Raw genomic sequence first — 27,122 nt, 5'->3', positions numbered from 1 at the left:
TAATGGTAATGGCGTAGCCTCTATGTCGCCGCTTTCCGCTTAGAGCGTTGACTCTCTGCCCAAGGCCCAGATGTCGAGGAATCTGGAGAAATACCTCCCAGGAATCTGGTCCTGCTGGTGTTTTTGCCTCTTCTATGACTTTCCTGGCCTCGTTTGTGGCCTTTTTGAAGTCATCCGCCTGCTGGTTTCAGCGTGGGTCGTCCGCAGTAGTCTTCCTCAGTAATGCAGTTCGTCGAGACCGGATGGCAACCCGGACCTCCGGCACCACCAGTGCACCGCCTATCGCCGAGGGTTCCCACTTGTCCTGGGGAATGTAGGAAACGGCAGCCTGATTTAAGATGCCAGTGAATTCACAAAAACAATATACAATATTTATGTATGACTATGTGTGACTTCCGTTCTATTAGATCGTCAACGGTCTCCTCGTAGCGGGTCTCGTCTATCCAATCGTGAAACCACCGTCTTCGGCGGATTGTTGACGGTGGTGTCTGATTGTATGCCACCTAGATTGGGAAGTGGTCGCTGTTGCATGGTTCGGTACCACCCACAGGATTCTGCTAGCGCCCTCGATCAGATAGATACGTCGATGGCGTCTGTTCGCGGAGTAGAGTCGAATTGCCATCGTTGAGAATCACGGCGTCGTTGATTTCAACTACTTCAGCGATGTCGTTTCCTCTCCTGTTACATGTACGCGAGCGTCACATGGTTTGGTGACCATTCACATCTCCCATGATGATGAATGGCATCTCAACTTGTCCAATGAGCCGCTGAAGTTTGTTGCCCACAGTCTGAGTATTGCCGGGGATATACAGGGTATGTTATATTTAAAAATAGACAGTAGGGGCTGGAACTAACAGTCGGTAGAAGTATCAGGATTCAGGAATCAGTAGCGAATGACTCAAATGGCACGTTCCCCGTGTTGATCAGATATTTGTGCCTTGCCGTGATTTGTCTTGTCATCGGTTCCTGACCGGAAGGGTTGGGAAAGTGGTAAGGATAGGGATAAGGAAAATAACGGCGCAGGGAACATAGACAATATGGGGGTATTCTTCGCTCCCAAGGGAATAGAAGACACTTCTCGATGAACGGATATATCAACACTCCCAAGGGGATATTGAGATATCAGAACGACAACATCCCCGAAAATATATTGCCATTCAAATACGGCTTAAACTATAGCTCCTTATTACACTGCGTTGGGAAGAATATATCCTTTAGTTTCAGCTCTCTGTACATAGGTTCATCTATGTATGGGGAGCCAAGCATTCGGATATTACTGCAGGGCAGTTACATATTAAATGATATGAAGTTCCACAATCGGATTCACAAAGATCACACGATTAATACTCGTCACGCTAAATAGTAGTCATGTGATAATTGAATTTGCAACGTCCAGTGAGACCCCTAGACTAGAATACTGCAAATGTGCTTGAAAAAATATAGTAAATTCTTTGAAATTTTCGGACTCAAATCCCGCAGAAAAATCTTGGTTTAACGCAAGATTGCAAACTACGCCAATGTTCGGATGCAGCCCAAGAGCGAAACTTGTGCTTTATCCATCTTATTGAAAGTGGTAAAACTGGATTCCAGTAATACCGGAATGACCAGATACCTATAGAAGGTAGCCCGACTATGTTGAAGGCCATGCAAGCTTTTTTGATTCTGAAATAAATCTATCCAATTAATGAGCTATCCAATTAAGTTTTAAGTCAAGAACTAACCCAACGTACTTAACTTGCTCTGCGACAATGCTTCCAGGGTAAAAAAAACTGCAACGAGCTCCTATTGTAATCCTTCTTTGCGTGAAAAGCACTATTGATGTTTTATTTGGATTTACTGATAGTTCAACATAAGAACAATGTGCTCAACAACACATAAGGCTTGTTGCATTAAAATTAAAAAAGTATGCTAATTCCAATAGCGGTGATCAATAAATGACAATCATCGGCGAAACCATACGTCGGAAACCCAAGCTCATTAAGTTTCTTTAACAAGTCTTCGGCGACAAGGTTCCATAGAAGTGGTGACAGCACCCCACCTTGAGGACATCCGCAGTCACTCAGTTTCCTTATCTCTACTTGTCTTAACGATGAGCACAGATGTCGGTTGCTAAGCATTGCGTATATTCAGTTTATGATATATGAAGGTACTCCATGACCTTGTGCTGCTTCTAAAATGGATTCGAAAGACACGTTGTCAAAAGTACCTTCAATATCGACAAGAACTCCTAAACTTGATTGCTTTTGTGAAAAAGTTTTATCAATTTTGTAGACACAATGTGTAACAGGATGGTAGTAGCCTTCCCCCGATGATATGCATGTTGCTTTGCATGCAGCGGGTGCTCGCCTAAGCTAGCATCCCGAATGTAGTGATCGATTAAACGTTCCACTGATTAGAGACGGAAGGAGGTCAGACTGATCGGTCTAAAGCTCTTTGCCTCCTCATAAGTGACGCGGCTACCGTTGGGAAAGAATTTGACTGTTATTTCTCGCCACGCTAATGAAATGTATCTTGTTCCAAGACTACAAGTAAGAAACTGTTTCTAAATATGCTTGAAGTATTCATATCCTTTTTGTAGTAGAACTGGAAAGATTCCATCCGTCCCCGGAGACGTATACGCAAAACTTTCAATCGCTCATTTGATCGATTCGGTTGTCAGAATCAGAACTACCCGAAAAGAACGCAGGGGCAGTCGTCAGTGATACTCCATACAGCCTGGAAAGTGTGTGTCAAAAAGTCAATTGAGTACTTCATCTTCGTCAGACGAGTATTCGCCGTTAGCAGTTCGATTTCGAAAGTAACTTATTTAATCATGAGTCCCGTTGAGACTTAAGACATTTGTGCAGCGGCTTTTCCAACCACTTCGCTCAGAGAATCGAAGGGCATTTCTGTATGCTTCGCGAGTCAACTTAAATGCCTCCGACCCGTCCCTGCGTCTGCGATTCTAAGCTCTTCCACATAACTTTTTGAATCGAACATGTTCGATATTTCACCAAGGTGTTCCTTTAGAAGCACGCATAACTCGAAGCGGAAGGGCCTCTTGGTATGCTGCTACTATGAGTGAGATTGTTTTATCCGCAACCTCATCCAAGTCACTTGAAGATTCACTTGTCCAAAAATACCCCTGAAACCTGGTCGCCAAGCCCTCTTCGTAGAGGTCCCAGTTTGTAGACCTGGGATTATGACATGTGACGATATCTTGCGAGATTTTTAAATGATCAAATACGATGTACTTATGATCAGTCAACGGCTCCAGCTCGTTTGGTACGAGTCAGTTTGCCAACTCATGCGTAGTACCGTCAGAGCAAACAGTTACATCTAACACCTCTTCTCTGCCAGCTCGTGCCAATCTTGGGCGGTTTCCTGCATTAAGAATGTGCAGATTTGTACTACTTTAGAATTCCATTAATTCGGTGCCTCTCAAATTGATATCTGAGCTGCCCCAAATTATGTGGTGGACATTTGCATCACTGCTGATTATGAGGGGAAACTCATTTCTGCCACAGTATGATACGACCCCTTTCAAACCATCAGAAGGTGATGGTTTATTATACGACAAATATGCCGAACAAGCGACTCCGAAATGGGTATTAGGGACATGACCATCATTTAAATCCCACGATTTGCGAAGAAACAAACGTCCACTGTGTCAGAGATTTGCGTAGCACAGCAAGGGTAAGACCCATGGCACTCCGTGTGCGACTGGCATAGTTTGATCCTGTCAGCCATTCAGTCCTCGGAACGGAGAAACACCTTGACTTGAGGACTCTTGTTTTAAGTCGCCTCTTACGGCATGGGAAATGGAAAGATTTCTAAAGAACTGACTCAGAAATATCCAACCATTACTGATATCTCGAAAGTTCGCCCAGATAAGCTCAAAATTGTGATATCCTGTCTAAAGCAAGCAAAAGATGCTACTGGCAACAAGCCTTTCGTAAAGCAAGACCGCGTCCACACGGCCGCTCACAAAGTTGAGATTGACGGTGCCGTCACCGATATCATGGGTGGATCTATTGAAGCACAAAATTGGTTGTTTTAAAAACTTATTGTTCTATTAAGCGAAGATTTTTAGTTGTGATAGCACTAGACGGAACAACATGGTGTGTCCTCTCAGACTAGGTACTGCTTTTCCTGATAACGTCTTCTTCGACAAGGTTCGTATGCCTGTGCGGCTGTTTATACCACTCGTCATATTTTCCACATACATATGCCATAGCAATAAGACCCGGTGTGGTAAGTGCGCCGAGATTCTTGACTCGTGCATGGAAACTGCTAAAAATGTATCTCTTGTGGGGAGTCCACATGATATCTTACCATGCCCCACATACAAACATCGCCCGAAGAATTTGAAGTTTCCTGGTAAAGGCTAACATTTCTATCTTGAGAGGCCGCCAAATATAACAGTTTGAGGATGCGCTGACGCAAACCAGAAACAAACAGCTCCTGGTCTTAGAAATATTAGATCAAACAAGGAGTTTCTAACACTTCCAGGCAAGGATGCAAAATGCTTATCTTTTCTACGGCTGTAATATTTCTGCCTATATTCTCCTTTCTCATATGACGCTACTGTCGTTGGCTAGTGCAGGACGCCCACTCTCTCACCGAGCAGTCGGAGTACAGCAGCAAAACAAATATGTATTTTACTGCTGTACGGAAAAGTGTACTCGGTGTGGCTACCGTTCTGGCAAGAGCAGTAGTGATGCGTCGCTGTAGTGGGCAGGTACGGCTTGTGCAAATGTAAATGTACCGGAAAAAATGTAGTTTACCGGTACCGTTCGCATCCCTGCTTCCAGGAACACCACGAATCCCAAGTGATATTTCAACCAGAGATACAATTTAGGGCAGAACTGGTTGGGCCATGGTTGAGCACCGGCAACTTTGTAATTAAATTTTTTCGTTTTGATTCGAGAATTTGAAACTAACTAAGAGCCAAAACAAAGCAAGCGCCGAATTTGGCTCTGACTTTAGTTTGTTAGGTTTTGTGCCGTTTGTACGCAAAAGTATTTATACCCAATTTTCTTCTTTTTTCCATTGGGAGGAATATAGTACAGTATAATATTTAGTGGAATTAGTATAGTACAGTATAATATTTAGTTTAATGGAACACTTATCATGAAATATTCCATGACCTATACACACTTATTTCATAGATTAGATCAAGATTTCAGCGCCCCCTAAGGTTGGCGCCCTTGGCGGCAGCCACACCGGTCAACCGCACGCTCCGGGTCTGGTCTTCGATTGTAAATATTCTATGGGAATTGTATTGAGCATCGGAAAGTAAAATTTGTCCGGCTTCTAGTATTGCGAGAGAAGCACAATATTGTTCAAATAAGGTTTTTCGTGTTTCTTTACGCTACCATTATTAAGGAAAATTAGTTTTAGAACGATAAATGCGCTTCTAAAAAGTTAACCATGAAAGGGTTAAGATAGGTTTACTAAATTGAATTTATATGTAGGGGAACCCAGGGCTATTAAGACAGTAGGGGTAATTCGGACCCCCTCGATTTCTCAGAAAATAGCAAGACTTTCTGACTATCGTACATATTCCGCTGCCGTCACTCGTCTAGCGATGAGCAACCCAAATCCTGATGACACCACGACTGTTTCTCCAGGTAATGCCAAGGAGGGTATATGTCCCCCCGAAGCTACACTCGATACTGCTCCCCTTCAAAGAAATCTCCGCTTCCAGTTAACCAATGGACGATACAGCTCCACCTCTACCAACGCCACTCGTTTAGCAATCAGCAACTCAAACTCTCCGATGGTGACTTATCTCAACAGCTAGGAATATATTACCAGAATGTGAGAGGACGCACGAAGATCGTCGAGCTGTTTGTGGCTACATATGATGCGGATCAGGATATTATTGTGCTAACAGAAACATGGCTGAACGACGATATAAATTCGCTACAGTTATTCGGTTCTAGGTACACGGTATATCGCAACGATCGCGATAAAATTACTTCTGGCAAAACAAGGGGTGGTGGTGTTCTGATCGCTGTTTCAAATCGGCTATCGTCTAAGCACAAAATAAGTCACAACAAGGGTTTCGAATAACTCTGGGTGAACGTCAATAGCCATGGAACAAATATCTGTGTAGCTATTGTATATCTCCCCCCGGACTCCGCAAATGATGCGAATATTATTCAGAAGCATATCGATGCTGCGCTGGATATATCAAATTCACTTGATCCCAATGCTTATCACTTAATATTCGGAGATTACAATCAGCCTGGTATAGTGTGGAACAGCACTTCGTCCGGCTATGCTTATGCCGACCCCTCTGACTTAACCTTATCGAGATCTAGTATTTCTCTAGGCACAAATCCCCGACTATGTACGGGGAACGTGCCATTTGAGCCAATATGTTCTGATTCCTGATTCCTGTGTACGGTAAAAAACGGTCGAAATCGCACCTTAGATCTTGTGTTCATTAATGAAGAAGCATCGGCGAATTGCCATGTGTATCAGGCGGATGAGTCGCTTGTTGATATTGACTCCCATCACCCTCCACTTTTTGATAGACTTGCATGTCCACAGCATATTCTTTTTGACGAGATGTACGAAGATTTGGAGTTCAATTTCACAAAAACTGGTTTTGTCGAACTTAACCACTCGCTGCAAACTATCGATTGGGGGACTATGCTGAATAACGCCGACAGTGTGAATGATGCAACAGACCTATTTTCCTTTGCACTAAAAAGTCTATTCAAAATACATGTCCCTGCCCCGCGTCCTAGACCGAAACAACTCTGGTCCAATCGACGACTACGTGAATTTAACAGTTATGTGTCCAACAAAAAACACCTTTAACATGCCAACGAGGGTACCCGGGTACCCACAAATTGAAATGCTCATAACTATGGCTTCCTTTAACCGATTTGGACACTTTTAATTATTTTGGATTCAGGAACTCGTCCACTTTTTGATTCTGTACAATAGAACCGGAATAATGGATCTGGTTTTTGGTAATCCGGATTTTCCGGAGTAATATTCCAGTACTAGGATATGATTTGTAAATTTTAATAATGTACTAGCAATATGAGTATCAAAACTCTTCAAATTGTCTCGGAAGTCTGTTTTTTGTTGTTACGGGACCCCATGGCAATTTGAAAAATGGAATTGGAATGGAATGGCCACTCACGGCCCCACGGGAACCTGCTCCGGAATGTCCGTTCCGGAGTAAAATCACCAAATGGTTCCAAAACTACGAGATACAGCCTACTGATGCAATTCCAAGAATTTTGATACCCTTATTGCTAGTATTCCATTGAAGTTCGCAAATAGTACCCCAGCACTGGAACCTGCTTCCGGAAACCCGGATTCCCGGGAACCGAATGAAGTAACCCGATTCATTTTTACCAAGTCCAAAAGTGGATGAGTTTCTGAATCCAAAACGGCCAAAAGTATCGAAATCGGTTGGATATTACCTTAGTTATGGGCATTTTAGTTTTGTGGGTACCCGGGTACCCATGTCGGCCTGTTACGTAGTAAAAAAATTCAGGAGCCCCTCCTCACTCCCACCCTTACTATATCAACAATATTATTAACCCAAAAGCTTGACTTAGTGAAGTTCTAAGATGTCACAAAGTTTTAATTTCCAGGTATGGATAAAACATAGGAATTTAATTAATTGAAACTTAAAAAGGTACCCGGGTACCGCGTCGGACACATAACGGTTAAACGAATAAAAGCAGCGGCGCTCAGGCACTATACCAATCGACAGAATCCTATCACTAAGCAGGAGTTCATTTTCGCGAGCAACAATTACAAAGCCTATAACCGATTTCTTTACTCTAGGCACGTCATAAAAACTCAACCAGACCTTAAGCGAAACCCTAAACGTTTCTGGTGCTTTGTGAATGGAAAACGTAAGGAGAGTGGACTTCCTACTACCATGACCCTAGCAAACGTAGGTTCTAGCACGATCAGTCGTATCTTTAACTTATTTGCAAAACATTTTTCGGATGCATTTGAATCCATTCCGTCTACGACAGCGCAGGTTGAAGCCAGCCTTCGTGATGTTGCCTGTGACGTGATAAACTTAGGTACTATTCGTTTCTCTGATGAAGACATTATTGCTGCCATTGAAAAGTTGAAGTCCTCGACATCAACTGGACTTGATGGGATCCCTGCTGTCATCCTAAAAAGGTGTGCGAGTGCTTTATGCGTTCCACTAAAACTAATCTTTAACCGATCGTTATCGCAAGCCACGTTTCCTCTGTGTTGGAAAAAGTGGGTTATGTTTACCGTCTTTAAGAAAGGAGATAAGCAAGACAGCAAATTATCGAGGCATAACTTCCAAACTGTTCGAAATTCTTGTTAGCGATGTGCTATTCCGCGAAGTCAAAACATATATATCGACAGCACAACATGGGTTTTACCACGAATTTGGCACAATTAACTTCGCATTGCATTAAAAGTATAGAAACTGGAGCCTAAGTGGATACCATCTATACCGATCTTAAAGGAGCGTTCGATCGTATCGATCACTCCCTCCTACTGGCAAAGATAGAGCGTCTTGGTGCCTCGCACAGTTTTACTGAGTGACTCAAACCATATCTTGTTGGCCGTTCCCTATCTGTTAAACTAGGAAATATCGAATCACATAAATTCAAAAACTTATCAGGTGTGCCCCAAGGTAGCAATCTCGGACCATTACTGTTCTTCTTGTTTTTCAATGACGTTTGCAATGTCCTTCCGCCAGGATGCAAACTTATTTATGCAGATGATCTTAAACTGTTTCTCATTGTGCGATCTGAATTAGACTGCATTGAACTACAGCGTTTACTAGATGAATTTTGTAACTGGTGTGCTCGAAATCGATTGATTCTCAGTGCATCCAAATGCTCAGTAATATCTTTCACACCCAGAAAAAAACCCAATTTTGTGGTGCTATGCTATCTCGGGGAAGTCACTTGAAAGAGTGTCAGTTGTCAGGGACCTTGGTGTACAACTGCATTCCAAATTGTCGTTTAGAGATCATTATTCCCACATCATTGCAAAAGCTAACAGGAACCTCGGTTTTATAATTAGAATAGCCAAAGAGTTTACTAACCCATATTGCCTGAGATCACTGTATTTCTATCTTGTTCGCTCCGTCCTCGAAGCTTCGGCTGTTATCCCCGTATGCGACTATCTTGATTAATAGAATTGAATCAATCCGAGCTAGGTTTCTCCGATATGCTCTTAGATCTCTGCCATGGCGCAACCCAATAGAGCTACCACCTTACACTGACCGATTACGTTTGCTTGACATGGACCCCCTTGCAAAAAGGCGAAACATATTCAGAGCCGTTTTTGTAGGAAAAATTCTAATTGGTGAAATTGATGCCCCTAACATACTCTCGCAGATTAATATAAATGTACCTCCTAGAAGTTTAAGATCGTGGGATTTTTTAAGACTTGACTATCAAAGTACTGAATATGGACAGAACGAACCTATTAGGGCGATGTGTAATGTTTTTAATAGTGTCTACGAGTTTTTTGACTTCTCTGTACCCTGTGATGTTTTTAGAAATAGGCTTAAACAATTACTTAGTGCATAAGATGTGATGTAGATAATTGTTTTAATTTGTTAGATGTATAATCAAGTTAAACCCAATGTAATGTAATCGAATGTAATCTGAAAAATTGTATATGCGAAAAGATGATGGGGTTTTTACGCGTATTTGGAGGGCGTTTTTAACACGAACTTCAAATGGGCTTTTCCACATTCTATTTCATGTAGACCATGTCGATCAGATGAAAATAATAATAAATAAATAAATAAATAAATAAATAAAAATATTCGCGGAACCGCTATTCTGAAACATTAATTTTGAGAGCTGAATTTGATTCTTTGTTCTTTGTAGAAAGGAGATACGACGTGTTTCGTTTTTTGCCATTCTCAAAACAAAAATCATCATAATGGAAAAACCGTGATTAAAGCAACAAATAAAAGTGAAAAAATAAAAGGTAACTGTTTTGGAAAGCTTGAGGCTCCTATTTTAGGGAATGATTTTTGTTTGGGTGAAAACACAGATATTTTCGAGACGCTCGCCACTTTTGTGTGAAATGGGCGTACGTGGCTATTCGGACCCCCTATTCCGTCAACCATCGTTCAGCGGTTTGCGGCTGCGCACACCATTGCATACGCCACTGCAAAGAAAACACATGGGCCGCCAATCGACAGCTGTGACTTACCAGATTAAGTTTTTGTAAAGCAATTTTTTTTTGCTTCCTAAGGAGTGTCTCTTATAGATATTTCATAGGTAACCATAATTCCATTGTAAAAAAATTAAAGAAAAATGGTCTGAATTGCCCCGTAGGGAGGTCCGAATTACCCCTACATTGTGAAAGGATGGAAAAACGTAGAGGTTTGCAAATCGTCGGATAGTGCTGCCATTGAGTGGTGCAAATGAACTTTTTATGGCACCAAAATGTAGCTGAGGTTTCAAACTATCAATTAGGACATTTTACCGGTAAATTTTTTCACACCTGTCCGCCAAAAAGGGCGATTTGCTTAAGTAGATCCGAATAGCTCCGGGTTCCCCTATAATTGTGTTCAATATCTATAAACTACTAAACTGTTTCCGATACCATTTGTAGTTCATTGGTATATTACTTTCGAACTGCGTTCCCTACGAGACAAACAGTAATCAAAAATACCCACTTGTCAAGATCGGCTGAAGTATGATTCCACCGAGTCACGCTCGGGCAAGATAAAAGCATCACGGTGGAATGCACACAAAATAGAATTAAAGTCCATCGAACACACACAAATGCCATTCTCCAGAGCAGTCCTACATTCTTTGTTTTGTGAACATCGTTGCTAGCTAGCGATACAGCAGTACCGAGAAAAACACGGATTGAAGTCGTTCTTCCCCTAGATAGAATATGTTAGCAATGGTATACAGCGCGTTTACATCAGATACAGACTCGCAGATAACTACGGAGTAGTGGAAAAACCTACACATAAAGTGCCCGAAGTACACCGGCGCACACCGGTATAGAGATATGGAAAATGCTATTTATCTTTCCAGCAACCAGCCGAGTCGAGTTAAGTCGACGAAGCGAATGCGTTTGCCTCTGACATGCATGGATCCTGTATTCATACAGCGCAAAATGCACGAGCGAACGAACGAACGAAAGTGCTGCTTCACGGGAACACGGTTTTTCTATCCGCAACACAAATTGAAATTTATATATCAACTCCCTTTCCGATCCCAATCAAGTACACTATACGTAGTTCCACCGGTGGTGTGTGTATACTCCGAGACTGGGCGGTCGGTGTGCCGGGACCATGTTTTTCAGTTCATCCTTTCAGGATAGCAACCGAGCTTTGCCAATGTCGCACACCGTAGAAGCTTCGATGCGATACGATGTGGGTTGCGGGGTCTGGTCACGTGCTTGCATTAGCAGATATGTTGTGACGGGGGCATCTTGTTTGATGGATAGGTGAATGAATTCGGGGCCAACGTAACAACGGTGCAATGAATGCGACAGGGAAAATTGGATTACGTTGATGAAAAAGGTGACTGTGATAATTAAAAATATGTACCGTAGCGCTACGTGGTAATAATCAAAATTCAATTGCTTCACACGAATCGCTTCCGAGAAAGTATTTGAATAAAACGTGCCGCGATGACGTATTCATCGGGAGATGGAAGCTTTGAATTCCAAGGTTGACAGTCGACTAAATCAATATGTTGCTAAACCTTGATGGACTTGAACTTGAAGACAGCGAACTCCAATCAAACTTTGCTGTTTTGCAGAGATAAGCAGTAAAGCATTTCAATGTGCAATTGTTTTTAACACGACCTAAACGATGCTGGTTCAACCATCGTAGAGAATAATTCCTAGTGTCTAAAAGAATAGTACGCAACATTGTCAATCATTAAATAATAAATCGGCGCTTCATTAAATGAAGATTGTAGAATTTTTATTCTTAATTTCATATTGTCTGAGCAAAAATTCCCAAAGGGGAAAATTTGTAGATAATACAAGAAATTTTCTCATGCATAAGGACATAATACCTAATATAAAAGTTTGGGTTTTTAGTGTTTTGGATTAGATTCGTCAGTATCTAACACTAACTTAATGCTAGATAGACTAGTCCGAACCAGCGCCAAATTGGTGCCATTTTGGGACTGGTTTGGATTTATCAAACTAGCAATAAGTTTGTGTTAGTTACTGATGAGGAGAAGCCTTCAACTTTTATGTTAGGTATTGTGTCCGTACGCACAAAAAAAATTCATCTTGTCCAAAAATTTTCCCGTTTACGAATTTTTGCATAGTCTCATTCCAAAAGATCAATATATCTCATTAACTTCTGTGCTTTGTGTGCTCAATATTTGAAGCAAAGGAATGAGTTTCTAATAACATCTCATAAACAAACATCACCAGCTTTCCGATAACATTTCTTTTGCTTTCTATTCATCGCTTCCGACACGAGAATGGCCGTGCTATACCTACTACACCTGTGGGAAATCAACACACATCGTATGTTATTGTCGCACCTCAGCCCCTTTAGTGTTCCATTTCTAAGGCAAAGCGAAATTTAATAAAAGGCTACGAAATCTAAACTTTCGACAGGTTAGGCATAAGAGAGAATAGAAAAGCAATACCATATCGAATGAGCAAACATTACAAACCGTTTGTTCGATAGTAGTCAATTTCGACGATATCCCAAGTATCGTTGGTAGAGTCCATATGAGGAACGCAGTGAAGGATTAAGGAACTGGGAAAAGTGGTATTAGTCACATCACGAACCATAGAGCGTCTACGCATGTTTCCTTGTTTATTGGACCTAGGGTTGCCACCCTCCGGGTTTTACCCGGAGACTCCGGTTTTTTGGGGCGTTCTCCGGGTTTCATCTCATTTTCTCTGGTGAGACGACACATTTTTAAACTTTTATGGTACTAAATGTATTTGTTGATCAGTTAGGAGAAATTTAGTTTTTTATTGGAACTTTTCTTGCGACAAATAACCCACAATGAATTCTAGAAGACGCTGAGTGTCTTTCACTCTTCTCTTCCGCTGTGGTGGAGAGCAATGCTAAGCCTCTCCACTACAGCGAGTGTGGCTGGTACTTTTGGGTTCTGTGCGGTTAGCCGGGGAAGTGAAATTCTAAACCCATCTAAACCAATAAAACCGTTTACTAACGTCAAAAATGAGTGTTCACAAAGCTTAAGTGTATTTTTGCCTTTCTCATATAGAACGGTTATGCAATCGCTCTAAAAATCGTCAACCTAATCCCGGCTTGTATAAGCTTAGGTAGGAGTATGCAGTAAGGGGTTGCTACTTTAAAATTATAATTAGTTCAAAATTTCTTAACGGATCTTCCTCCTTGATTCGCCGCTGGTTTCAAACGATATTTTAGTGTCGACACATAGTATCTCAAAAACGTGGCTGTCGATCCATTGTATGTACTATGTGTTTGAATCAAGTTAGGCCATAAATTTCAAGCATAAAATTTTTTTAGTGCCTGACACTTAGCGATCTTGCTGCCACCTATTAGCAAATAGCAGAAACCAGTGTCAAGTTAAGCACTAAAATTTATAATTGAATCAAGCTAATTTTTTTCTTAAATTTTGATGAATGCATTATTTTTGATGAGCCTGCATGTTTAATATAAAGTGAACTCTACGAGACAAGGATATTGTCAATAAAATATTTATTGACTGTTTTAATACGTCAATTCTTTTTCAGTAGAAATATTACCAATAAACCAAATATTATACAATACAGCGCAAATTCGTTAGTGGGCGGTTCTTTAGATGGGGTTTTCGCAAATTGGGTCGTGCCCCTACTAAAAAGCAACTGGATGTCCACGGCTCACAGAAACGAGGTTTGCTACTCCGCGAATTGACAGTTTTCGGTGACGTCAGAGAAATCGTTGAGATTAACAAATGGCTTTCTCGAAAGTTGATAATTGAAAATGTTTAAGCTCTTACGGTGGGAAAAAAATGTGCAACGGATTCTTGATGTAAATTACGCCATAATTACACTAGACACAGTGGATAATCAGTGCATCTATGTGATTATTAGTGAAAATTGAGAATTTGGCTGCATGCCATAGAAAACATATCAAACCGTAATTTCCTGTTCCCAGCTAAGGTTTTGAACATCGCCATAGCTTTCTTGTGATCTATCAGGTGCCGATCATCCATTAGCAGCAAACAATATATGAATTTCATCTAATTGTTTTCGCCGACGATTTCTGAATACAATTCATATTAGTTTTTTTGTTTTTCTTAACATGACATATGGGGCATTGAAAATATGATTGTAGACATATGGCTAGATCGATAGAGAACATGTCCCGTTATCCTCTAGCGCATTGGCGATTCACGACTGTATAAGCTAATGGCTTTCAAAAATCGGTCAAATAACGGCGCGCAATACTATTATTATTCGGTCTTAAAATTTAATTGGCCGATCGCTATACCAAATACAACATATTTGTACTTGGCTATACTAAGGAAATCCAATCATCAGAACTATTTTTTCCATTCCGGCAAACATCTGGACGTCTGTTCTCTGTGGTTGGACAATGGTTCAACTACACACCAAAAAAATCTGAATTTTATCGTTGACGTAATTGCAAACATAACACAATTCAACAAACTTTAATTTACGAAATGACGGAACATTACCGTGTTCCATTCAATTTTACATGAAACATATGCTTTACATGCGCAATGACATAAAATTACACTTCCTACCATTCAGAACAAACGCTGTATGTGGAGTAAAATTACAAGATTTACGAAATTAAACGTCATGTAAAATTAAAATCAAACGTAAAACTAAGCCATTTTTGATGCTCGTATATGTCAGGGTCAGGAGGCGTAAATTTACACTATTTTTTCTAGGTGTGTAGCGGACAGTTGTAAGTGTATTTTAAGCACCATAATGTGAATTTTGAAGAGATACCCTGTAAGAATTACGGCAACAAAATATAGATTCTAATAGACTTTACAATAACAACCACCGTTTAGAAGGTTTCAAAATTGAAAGCTACTGAAAATTACATGAATGACACTACTTGATAATGGATTGAGACATTCACCGAAAGGCCGCTCTAAGGTTGCCAGCAAGTTTTTGTAACTAGTACTTGTATTTGCTATTTACGGTGGTAATAAGCCTCCCATTTTAGTTTAAACGCAAGGACAATTTTTAAAACAATTTGATTGATAAGTATAGCGCATTAAACCAATTTTTTCAATGTTGTAATCTAAAATTTTTGAATTTTATTGAACGTGGTGAATTTGGCACCACTTGAATCTGGTATACTTAACCTGCACAAAACGTTGCATAACGCAGGGCTGATTTTTTTTAACCACATGTGTTCTCATTCAGCCCTACGTTATGCAAATTTGCGACATTATGGCAGATTAGCTAAGCGCAGTGTTTTATGAAGCGCGGCCGTTCCTTTCGATCGGGAAAGGCCACGTGGAATTTTGTGCGAATGCGCAAATATTAGATACAGATTACTGGTCAGCCATGTACATTCTATGTGAAAAGTAGGACGGAAAATATTCACATTACTTTTCACGTAACTTGAACGTGAATTTATATTTGAGTGTACAAGGTTGTCTCAGTACAACCGTTTTTGTTTTTGTGCGAAGCAAACATTGAGCGCGAGGTCAAAAATCGAGAAATCTGTGCTAGTTGGCGCATTATAACAGTAAAAATCTGTGCATTAAAACAGAAAACTGTGGAAGTCTGCAGTTTTAAAAATCTGTGCAGTACGTTGAAAATCTGTGAAACACAGATTAATTTGTGCTCCTGGCATCCCTGTGGCGATCTAATCCCAGGAAAGTTCAACCGGAAATGAGCTGGAATTCCGGCTGATTCCAGTGCGCACACTGGCTTCAGTGACACAACCTATTCTAGTTAGAGCCGGGATACTAACTGGAACCAGCCGGAATTCCGGCTGAACTTTACTGGGATGTTGCTTTGTAAAAATTTTGCCCAGGTGCAAATTTCGCTAAACATTGCTCAAATGTCAAGCTAGTTTTCGTAATGATAAACCGATGTTTGACGAATATAGCACTTCTGAGCACAGGGCATCTGCATTACCGACGTTTAATCGTCAATGCAGTGCACAGATAAAATAAAGTACCCATTAATTCTACACGGATAAAACAAGTCCAGTAAAGTTCAACCGGAAATGAGCCGAAATTCCGGCTGGTTCCAGTTCGCACACCGGCTCCAGTGACACAACCGATTCTAGTTAGAATCGGTTGTGTCACTGGAGCCGGTGTGCGAACTGGAACCAGCCGGAATTTCGGCTCATTTCCGGTTGAACTTTACTGGGAAATACCCATGAATGGGAACCAGTAGTACGTAAACGCTGCACTTTATTTAGTCATTGATAGCATACTGTTCTATCTGCCTCTCTTTTCTTCTGCTTTCTGACAGCTCATTTACAACCACAGATGCAAAGACAAACCAAAGGAGTTTGGTTTGTTTTCCTCATGAAATACCTAACTTAAACTTGTTTTTTTTTGTTTCCTCACGAAATAATTCAGCACCATTACTTTTTTAACCGGAATAGGAAGATGTACTTGCTTGATGGTTTTGCACTTTTGCAAAAGGGCTATCAGGAATCTTCAGATATAAATGAAAATATTTTTTAGTTAGTTACAAAAGCTGCAAAAAAGCATGTTGAGTTCGGTAACGTTTCGGGTATTGTTCCAATTCTATTAAGACTGTGAACCATTTGGCGAAATTTTTAACTTTTGGTTAAAATCTAAGATAAGATGTGACAATCGGCTTCTTATTTTTCCTTTGACATTCTTTTTGCATATTTTCACCCTGCCGAAATCTTCCGAACAGTGTTGCTATTTTTATTAACCTTCTGGCAGTAGCGCTAGTGCACTGAGTGCACGCTGCTCTGAAAATCTAGCGAAATCGTCTTAGGGCACCAGCGGCTGCTCGTTCAGTGGGTCATAAGTAGGGTTCGTCGCGGTTGCGGTAATTACCGCGGTGAGGCACTTATTCCCGCAGATGCGGTGCGGGAAAGAGCTTTTACCACGCGGTTTTACCGCAACCGCACCGCAAAAAAAATTGATAAAGTCTCACGTTTGCATTAAAAAGTGGATTAAAACTAGGACTTTAACCATTTGAGAAGAACGCAACTATATTTATTTCAAACTAACCATTTCAAAGACATAAAATATGCAAGATCCAAATAGAAACAAAATTATTAGATCATTTAAAAACAATAAATTTGTAATCTTAAATCCAATTTAAATGAACTTCTCCCGATTCCTGTTGGAAATCGTGGAATTATGAATCGTTTTCGATATCAACTTTTCAACTGTGAATTTTGATTAATTTAAAGGAATTAGAGATGAACTAATTATGCTGGGACTTAAACATAACCCAAAGAATATATTTATCTTCATCAAACCAAACGAATTTGGAGTAATTGGCAGTAAAAAAGACAAATGTATGAAAAGCGTCCAAAATAAGGAGGGGTCCAAATTAGGCTGATTATTCTATCATTCGTTAATCAACATCGTATTTCTATGTTCTATGATTGCTGTGTAAATTCGATGTGAATGTTTCTGCAGTCAATTTTATTGGACTCTTTCTCAAAAAGTGTATATTATATAACTTTTTTCGCGTGCTTCCATTCAAATCTACGATAATTTTCTACCAAATTAAATCTTAATATTTTTCAGTTAAGACTATTTTGTAGCTTTTTTGAGGTAAAGTTATTCGAAGTTAGTGTTTTTATAGTGTAGGGTATAGCAATTTTCTCAAAGCCCCCTTCATATTGTGACAAGTGTGAAAGTTAGCTCAGATGCCAAATACCACATAGTTTGACTCCCGTCTTCTTAAATTGAAGTTTTGCCATTGTCTCTTTGGGAAAATAATAGAGGAAAATACATTAAATGCTAGAACTAGCCTTAAGAAAATTACAGTTGAAACGTTTTCAAATATTCGTAGTATTTGTATGAGAATACTGAGAATATTTTTCTTGAAAAATACGGAAGTTTGAGTTTTGAGATATTTTGTCCATAAAACCCCCTACTTTTAAGAGCATTTCTGCGGTATGCTACAAATCATACATTTTTTACAGTTTTTCTTATGTTCAATAATTCTGTACCGGTTGAGACCAGACGCCTGATTGGATGTAATGTATAGAGCAATTTTTTTTTCGTCAAATATGACGTCGTTATTATTGATGAAATACAATATGTTTTTATTTCGCTGTATTGGAATATATGCGCTACTATATAAAAGTACTGTATTTCGACCTTAATTTCTTTTTTGGTGAAATTTTTTTAAGAATGAAAATTGGTTTTTACTACGTAAATGCGAAAAATATCCATTTCATTTTCATATGTCAAATACGTTGAAAATATGAAAATTTAATGAAAAAAACTTCATTTCTTATTACATTTTTATTTCATTTTTTCAATTAACTGAAGGGTTTCTAAAATAAAGGTTTTCCTATTGCTGCAGTAGAACGTATAATGAATGTATAATGTTTGCCTTAAAATGTTTGGAATTTTATTAATAGAATATGCAAAAGTTGATTTTTTTCATAAACATTACATTCTGAGGAGTCTCTTAAAGTTAAATTTCGTGTGAATAAGAATAACATTTTATTATATATCGTTATACACATGAACAACACTATTTTTAGAAATATAAAAATTTTACCGCATTTACCGCAATACCGCGCGGTGCGGTGCGGTAAATAAAGTGCGGTTGCGGTAAGCGGTGCGGTTTTATTATTTTTTGCGGGTGCGGTGCGGACAATCCATTTACCGCCCACATCCGCACCGCGACGAACCCTAGTCATAAGCGCGACTTCCACGAGGGTTAATGAAAATGTATTCTTGTTAATTTTTTTTTATGCATATTTTGTATCTTGGATTCATTTTATTGGGTCATAATTCCGGACAAACTGTAACTCGCCGAGAACGGTTAAAATTTAATGAACGAGAAAAGTTCTACTTCGGTGATTTAAAATCAGCGAGTAAAGGTTGGTCCGGAATTTTTCCTCAAGATGAATTTTGACAGTATGGCCAATAAGCTAGACTTTTATTAAATGGAAATAAAGTGAAATGGGTTTTTGTGATGTACAGGTATACCTCGATTTAACATACATTTTCCGATTCAATCATGTACGTTAAATCGAATTTTATGTAAAATCGAAACACAAAAGAAATATTTGTTTTCGAATAGAATTATTTTTTTTATTCATCGCACGAAATATTTACGAGGATATTACTGATTGCATCCACTTAACAGTGACATAGAAGCCACATATTCACAATTAAACAATTAAATCTTCTGAACATAAACAACATATTTATCTTAACCTTGCCAACCCGAATAGAAATGTACAGTAACAAAACCATGATTTTCACTGTGACAATACAGTAATTTTATAATAATTTACAATAAGTTTTAGTGTTATGCTACAATACAAAAATAATAAACTTTAACGTTTTTACAGTAAATTTCAATGTAAAATAGACTTTTACAGTGAAAAAGGGGGGTGGTTATGTATCTTAACATTAAAAAAATCAATTTTTCTACCTACATTTTTTTCTCGAAAACAGTAAAATTTAATGTGAATGCACTGTATCAGTTTTTTGCTGAACAGCGAAATTTATTGTTACATGAAGTTTTATTGTAACTCTACTGTGAGAACTTGGCATCGAACAATGTTTAAACAGTAATAACTATAATATTTATTGTTTTATGATTGTTTGTAGGGTAAATGCTATTGTAAAATTCTATCCGGGAAGTATTCGCCAATCCTAACAGATATTCATTTCATAAAGTTCGTCGCAAAATTTTCTCAGAATTCAGGATAACTTATAAGACTAGTGTTATTACAGCATTAGTTAATTTTTTTTCGTGAGATTTTTTCTAAAATCAACAAAGTTGGATTAACCATTGTGTGCATTAAGAGCACAATGCCTAACTTTAGTAAGTAAGAAAATTTGTGTTTCTATTTTGTCTCATCTTTTTCTTGGCAGACCAACCTGTCCGTCAGATAATCGCAGAATTCAAAAAGAGAACACTACTTGAGTTCACGAGCAAACGACTAGTCACGAAGTTTTGTAAGCACAGGAGTTCTACTTGCAAAAAAACAACCAATTCGAGCCATTGTAGCGCTATAGTTCTCCTTAAGGAAAAAGTTGGATTCAATCATTTTGTGCGCGACAGATACAATACCTCAGTTTAAAAGTCGAACTCATCAGAATGAATAAGACATTTTAATTACAATACAAAAATATTTAAAAATAAAATTAAGGAATGTGCGACGAGGAGGTGGAATTCACTAGAATGTTGATGTAACTATTATCGATCTTCAAAGTAGCCGCGTAGCATGTGATGTCTAGAGCCAAGAATTGATCCACTGGTTTCCTGCTCCCACGTTGTAACAGGCGACAAAGACGGAAATCTTCTTTTCATTTTTTTGGATCTATCTGCTTTTTTATTTATTGGATCTATCTCCTAGATTTCTATTTAAACGTGAACATTTATTATGGTGCACCTGGGGGCCAAGTATCCAGAGTCTTCGATCATCTTAAATCGTATACAAATGCCAGTACAGTTTATTCGAATCCCAATTTCTACTAACGACCATTCTCTACCCGTTGCAGTTGTTGAGAGTAATATATACAGATATACAGAATACGCAGTAATATATAAAGAATATCATCACAATCAGTGTCGGACTAACTTTGCTTTTGTGTGCTTCCTCTGTTTACATTAAGTAATGACCGGTATTGATAACTAAACACCGTGAGCTTACCAGGAGTCGTACATTGAAGGAAGACTTGTGTCTTCCATCATTATCGTCTATAGCATTTTTTTTGCAAGAGGAGTCGATCCATAACGAAGTTTTTTTTTTGAAAAATGTCCACATGCACTGAGAAATTCACCTGTTTAATACAGCCTGAGAAAAGATATTATCTTTAACAGGAATCGTGCTTACGTTATTTCAAGCTCTAGTTTGGTGCGTTAACATCGAGGAACTGGCATGACTTCATTACAAATTTCCAACAGTTTCGTAATAACCGCTACAGCCCCAATGACTATTAGTGGGACTCACCGTCCGCCAATGTCTCGTCACCGCCCTATACCTTCTATCAACCGTATCTTTCCAGTTATCTATTTTTAGCTTACACATAAAAACCTATAAAACTATTATCAGGAAATAGCTTGAACCACAAATTCGTGTATTCATTTTGTTGTGCGGTATCAAAATATTAATGTTTTTGTATCTCAGAATCTTAAACATAATCTAGCGAAAAAACGAAACTAAATTATGTTTCTTTAAGCATTGGAAGTGGATCATAGAATAAACGTGATATTGATTCTTAACATTTCGTTTCAGTAACATTGACATTAAAAAAAATTAAAAGATTTTGCATGTATGTTAAATCGAGGTAAAAATTATGTTAAATCGAGGGTATGTTAAATCTAGGTATACTACCCATGATCGCATAGTTGTCCCGTTTTCTACAGGATTTTCTATCTTTATGGGACTGATATGCGATCATGGGCAGTATACCTGTATATTGTTTCAAACTCAGATAAAAATTATTTTCAGTATTTTTCATGAATGGGTATTTTTTACACATTTTGTTGTAAGTGCTCTTCGAAAAAATGGGTAAAACGTATCCAAGTTGACGTACAAGGTCTGTTCTCATCTTATGTCGTTTTTGTTATTGACAGTGCACTACACCGGTGTAGTCGGTGCTCTACTCTGTCTCTTTTTTGCTCTACACCGGTGTAGCACCAGGTAAAAACGAAAACGCTATTAGGCAATCCATGAGACGTTTGTTTGACAATTCAGCGGTGGGTTTTGTCAACAAGTCTACTTCTGCGAACGGAAAAACTCGTCTGAGAAACATCTTTCGTTAGTCCGATTCGTTTGATATTGGATCGAATCAATGATATTGTCGGATGTCGCACCCACCGGAGTACGTCAGAAGAAATAATCAGCTGACCAGAAACGTCTCATGGTTTGCCTAATTCCACTTTTATTGAAAATGGGTAGTTTTCTACGCATCATTGGGTACTTTATTTTATCGGTGTACTTGTTCATCGAGTGAGTCAATTGAGTTAATCGATATTATGAAATGATATCTGGCCACCCTGCCTGCAAGCAACATTGCAAAATTAAACTTGACAAAAGGAAACGCGTTTTATTTTTTCAAGTGAAATTGGCAGCAAAAATCGTTCCAAGGTAAGTATGTGTATGGAGTAATATTGTGACGAAATTTACAGGTAAAAAAGTATTGAATGTAACGGCCAGTCAGTCCTGTCGGAATACTGGCCGGATCTCGTTAGTATTCCGGCTTCAGTGATAGCTGATTCTTTTTCGCTACACTGAAAATAATCTACCCGATAAAACTATCAGACTTATTGGGTGGATTAAATAAAAGGCTTTTCAGCAATACCTTAAGGAATGTATTCCAAACAGTATCTGCTAAAAGCTGATGTAATTTATTAATATTATTCTTCATTGAGTATATTTATGGTTACTTACATCGGTCAATTATTGTATCTTGTTAATTTCCCAACAATTATGGTTAGATTATATGATAATACGCTAGTCACGTATCACCTAACCTCAATCGTACACAAACTGGTTGAGTGCAGTTCTTGGCTTTCTGGTACCTGTTCGGGTTTTTAATTTAGAATTTATTTAGGTAAATTCGTTTTACCGCCTTTCGATCTACTTTTGGAAATATATGTTTTGGATTTTACTTCACACGAATTCAATTAGGTGATCCAAGCAAATTTAATAATAATTTTTAATTTTATACCTTCTTCCTCTCTTCTATCTTGACGTATGTTCTTTTCCTATCCTACCACTTCAAACGGTTCTTACCACATCGAAGTTGTCATTCACCGAGGGGTGGTCACCGTGGAATTGGTTGAAGTGATCAGCGAGACATACCGTAATAAGACTTCTAATGGTGTCGCGGAGTTGGTCGTTTGGAAGAGTATAAGGTCTAGAATTCGCAACAAGCAAGTGGTGCGACCTGTACAGCATAGATTATTAGGTAGTTGCTCAGTTAGACTTCGAGTACACGATAACTCAAAAAAGAAAAGATCTTGTTGAATTTTTGAGGTTTTTTAAAACTATGGGTAGCCAGCTCCCGAGAGTATCCTGTTTTCTAACAAAGGTAATATTGAGTTAAAAACCACCGAGTGAAATATGATATGAATATGTTAGTAGTAGTATGGCAAGATCGATAGAAAACATGTCCCGTTATCGTCTAGCGCAGTACCACGGAGCCATTAGAAATCACCCTGGGTTGCTGCGGACCCCCACGGATAAACACCGATTTTGAATGCTATCAATATGTTATTTTCAGTTTGTTAGGAAACAAGACTTGAAATTTCAATCTGCACTCGGAAAATATATTTTTCTTCGCGGACCCCCAGCAATGGGCCCCCCTAGGGGTCCGCGGGCCCTAGGTTGAGAATCACTGGTCTAGCGCATTGGCGATTCTAGGAAAATAATTGGAAGACAAGAAATCCTAATAAACATTTCATTGTTAACATTCATGATAGTTTCGTTTTTCTTGACATGACATATGAGACATTGAGAATTTCCTTGTAGAAGTATGGCTAGATCAATAGAGAACATGTCTCGTTATCGTCTAGCGCATTGGCGATTCTAGGAAAACAACTGGAATCAAGAAATCCGAATAAACATTTCATTGTTTACATTGTCGCATGATGAGCGTTTGTGATTTCGTAAAACTGGGACCATATTTCGTATTCACCGAAACTGACCATCGCTGCCAAATGCCCTCCAAACTTGTTTTGAATGCATTGATATATCTTGTGAAGCTCAGTAGATGTTCTTTATAAGTCGCAAGATAAAGGTTTGCGATTTCTTAAAAACTAGGGGTGGGTAATGTCCGGGACATAACTGCAGTGTCGACATAGGACTATTCGTTGGCGTATCCATATTAAAACTCTGCTTGTATCTCTTTCATGCGGCTAAATTTACACATTAAGTACGATTCACTGGGTTCAGTAAAATTTTCCTGGGGATTTGTTCGGTAATTAATTCCGTGAAAGAATTTCATTACCGAGTTCTCCCCATAAATATATATATATATATATATATATATATATATATATATATATATATATATATATATATATATATATATATATATATATATATATATATATATATATATATATATATATATATATATATATATATATATATATATATATATATATATATATATATATATATCTATATATATATATATATATATATATATATATATATATATATATATATATATATATATATATATATATATATATATATATATATATATATATATATATATATATATATATATATATATATATATATATATATATATATATATATATAAACATTCAATAAGAGTTGATAGTCTTCGGTAAATTTCTGCCGATAAATGTTGAGGAATGCTGACTAGACCAGTTATTCTAAAATTAAATTTGGAGAATAACCAGTAAAAGTAGCATGTTTTAGTAAGGAATTTTAAGGTTATACTTGCACACAAAATAATAGTTCTACATCAACTCTCCAGTTATGTTAACTACAACACCTAGTTATAAGCAGAATTTTAATATGATACGCCAACGAATAGTCCCACGTCGACACTGCAGTTATGTCCCGGACATTACCCACCCCTAGTTTTTTCCGTAATCGATAGCAACAGTAAAAATCTAAATGTCATTTATTGCAGAAATATCGAAAAAATAGGCATTTATTAAAATCATTCCGCAGCGTTCTCTGATTGGATACAGCTAATTTGACAGATAGCGGAAATGTTATAAATATAAGTGACGACTTTCCTCCCTGTGCTGTCATTCGTTTATCGTCCACCGTACCAGCAATGTGTGGCTCCTTTCTGTGTCACTGAGTCGGGGCCTTCCGTTAAGTATCCCAAGTTACGGTAAAGATGGTCGTGGCCCGCAATAGTGATCTTTAGGGGTATGCGGGTTATGGCATTTTCTGATGCAAATTATTACTCTGATTTAATATCTCAATCCTTTTCCTAGTTCTAAGCCCGAAACTATTGAAAAAAACATTTTTTAGTTTGTTTTCTTTTAGGACAATAACATATCCAAACCCATGAGACTAGTACGATTTTATAGGTTGGCTCATCAGATCTACTATAGTTGGCAGATGAAACTTGGGATTGCAAGCTGCTAGCGAATTGCAAAAGTACCAGATATTCTGTATGGGGTGCTGTCCCGGTTAACAATACGGCAAACGAACAGGTTTGCAGATACGTCATTTAGTAGGACAACTGTCAATTTGTTAGTCGAATTAAATTTTGTTTTTTTTTTTAAATTTAAAAATCAAAAACTGATAATTGAGGTTTCAAAACAATATTGATGTACTCTTTAGGACACCCGCTATCAATACTGCGACAATTTTTCCAAATTAATGATCCCTATAGTGGTTCTCAGGCGAAATTCTCGCTTGGACTGGATCAATTGTTATTCCCAAACAATGCTCCTCAAGCAGTCTGGCTGGAAATTTGGCTTGCTTTGAATGCCTTCAACCGTCTTTGTGAAGCTCAGTAGATGTTTTTTGATATGTCGCATGATGAAGGTTTGCAATTTCTTAAAAACTTCCCTTTGGAACCAGATTCCGGATTCACCGGAACTGCCCATCGAGGCCAAATGTCCTCCAAACTAGCTTTGAATGCCTTCAACCGTCTTTGTGAAACTCAGTAGATGTTTTTTTAAATGTCGTATGATGAAGGTTTGCAATTTTTTAAAAACTTTCCTTTGGAACCAGATTCCGGATTCACCGGAACTGCCCATCGAGGCCAAATGTCCTCCAAACTAGCTTTGAATGCCTTCAACCGTCTTTGTAAAGCTCAGTAGATGTTTTTTGATATGTCGCATGATGAAGGTTTGCGATTTCTTAAAAACTTCCCTCTGGAACCAGATTCCGGATTCACCGGAAGTGCCCATCGAGGCCAAATGTAATATGTATTGTTTATATTTTGGTTTGCATTTTGTCCAACTTTGATAGTCGAAAACACAATTAAATTTTATAAAAATATATGATTGAGCATACGCATTATAAATTATTGGGTATTAATTAACGTTCTACGAAGACCAGAAGTTTGAAGACTTCTTTATTGTATACCAAGAATGGACCAGAAATGTTTTGTTTTTGCGTATGAAATTTCACACGCTAGGACATAATGGGTTAAAAACACATACGAGCATACATATAGTTATTTTTATTTTATTTAAGTACATATATCAATGTATATCAATGCACATACATTATGCCGCTTCTTCGGCCCAAATTCTGTTTTCCCGGCGCGGTACCTCTTCGTACGGTCCCGGTGGGTGCTGGTGCCGGTGCCGGTGCTGGTACCGGTGCCGGTGCTGGTGCCGGTGCCGGTGCCACCGGCTCCCTTGGGGGCGGCGCCCGCTGCGGTTCTGGGACCGGCCTGTCATCTACCGGTCCACAGCGGCCATCGCACCGGCCTCCACGGTAGCCCCCACGCCGACCACCGCGTCGGGCCCCACGCCCTCTCAGTGGGCCATGCTGGACGAATGGGCGAAATTTGAAGCCACATGCTGGACAAAACTGCGAAAAAAATGCTTGGTTGAAAAAAATAAAATAAAACTTGCCTTCCGTTTATTGCTATTTTCAGCGTGGGCAATTAATGCGCACGCTGAACATAGCAATAAACGGAGGGCGAAGGGTGTAGAAATCGGCCCTTAATTATATATCCATAAATATCCACAATACTTACCGTAAACCCCATATTTGCGAACAGTCAACTGCTTTCGTTGAATTAGTGCAACTTTCTAATTCTGTTGGCAATCCAGGTATGCCATATTTCTTGAAATCTGCGCGCAGACCATCAGGGTGGCCAGATAGAATTTCTCAAAATCGGTAAACTCTCTAAAAGTTTATCGGTAAGCCGTATTTTTATTCCAATTATTTGTAGTGTTGAAATAAAATTGTAAAATACTCAAACGCGGGAACGACAAATGACCGTTTGAAGAAATTGAGGAAATGTTAAGAAAAACAAAAAACTAATATGAATGTAAACAATGAAATGTTTCTTCGAATTTCTTGGCTC

The 27,122-nt window shown here is 38.6% G+C and overlaps 2 protein-coding genes across 3 annotated transcripts in view; both read right to left on the bottom strand.

Moving 5' to 3' along the window:
- Window positions 1-27,122, bottom strand: part of LOC131682226 (uncharacterized) — a 500,520-nt gene that overhangs the window by 356,898 nt on the left and 116,500 nt on the right. The gene's annotated exons all lie outside the window — the stretch shown is intronic.
- Window positions 188-26,801, bottom strand: LOC131679908 (procyclic form-specific polypeptide-like). Its single transcript, XM_058960658.1, has 3 exons — window positions 26,790-26,801; window positions 26,366-26,620; window positions 188-328 (listed from the first exon to the last, which is right to left on the bottom strand). The coding sequence occupies exons 1-3, from the start codon at window positions 26,799-26,801 to the stop codon at window positions 188-190; spliced, it is 408 nt and encodes a 135-aa protein (XP_058816641.1).

This window comes from Topomyia yanbarensis, chromosome 2 (assembly GCF_030247195.1).
Source record: "Topomyia yanbarensis strain Yona2022 chromosome 2, ASM3024719v1, whole genome shotgun sequence".
Lineage (NCBI taxonomy): Eukaryota > Metazoa > Arthropoda > Insecta > Diptera > Culicidae > Topomyia > Topomyia yanbarensis.
This window is presented reverse-complemented; position numbering and strand designations above follow the sequence as displayed.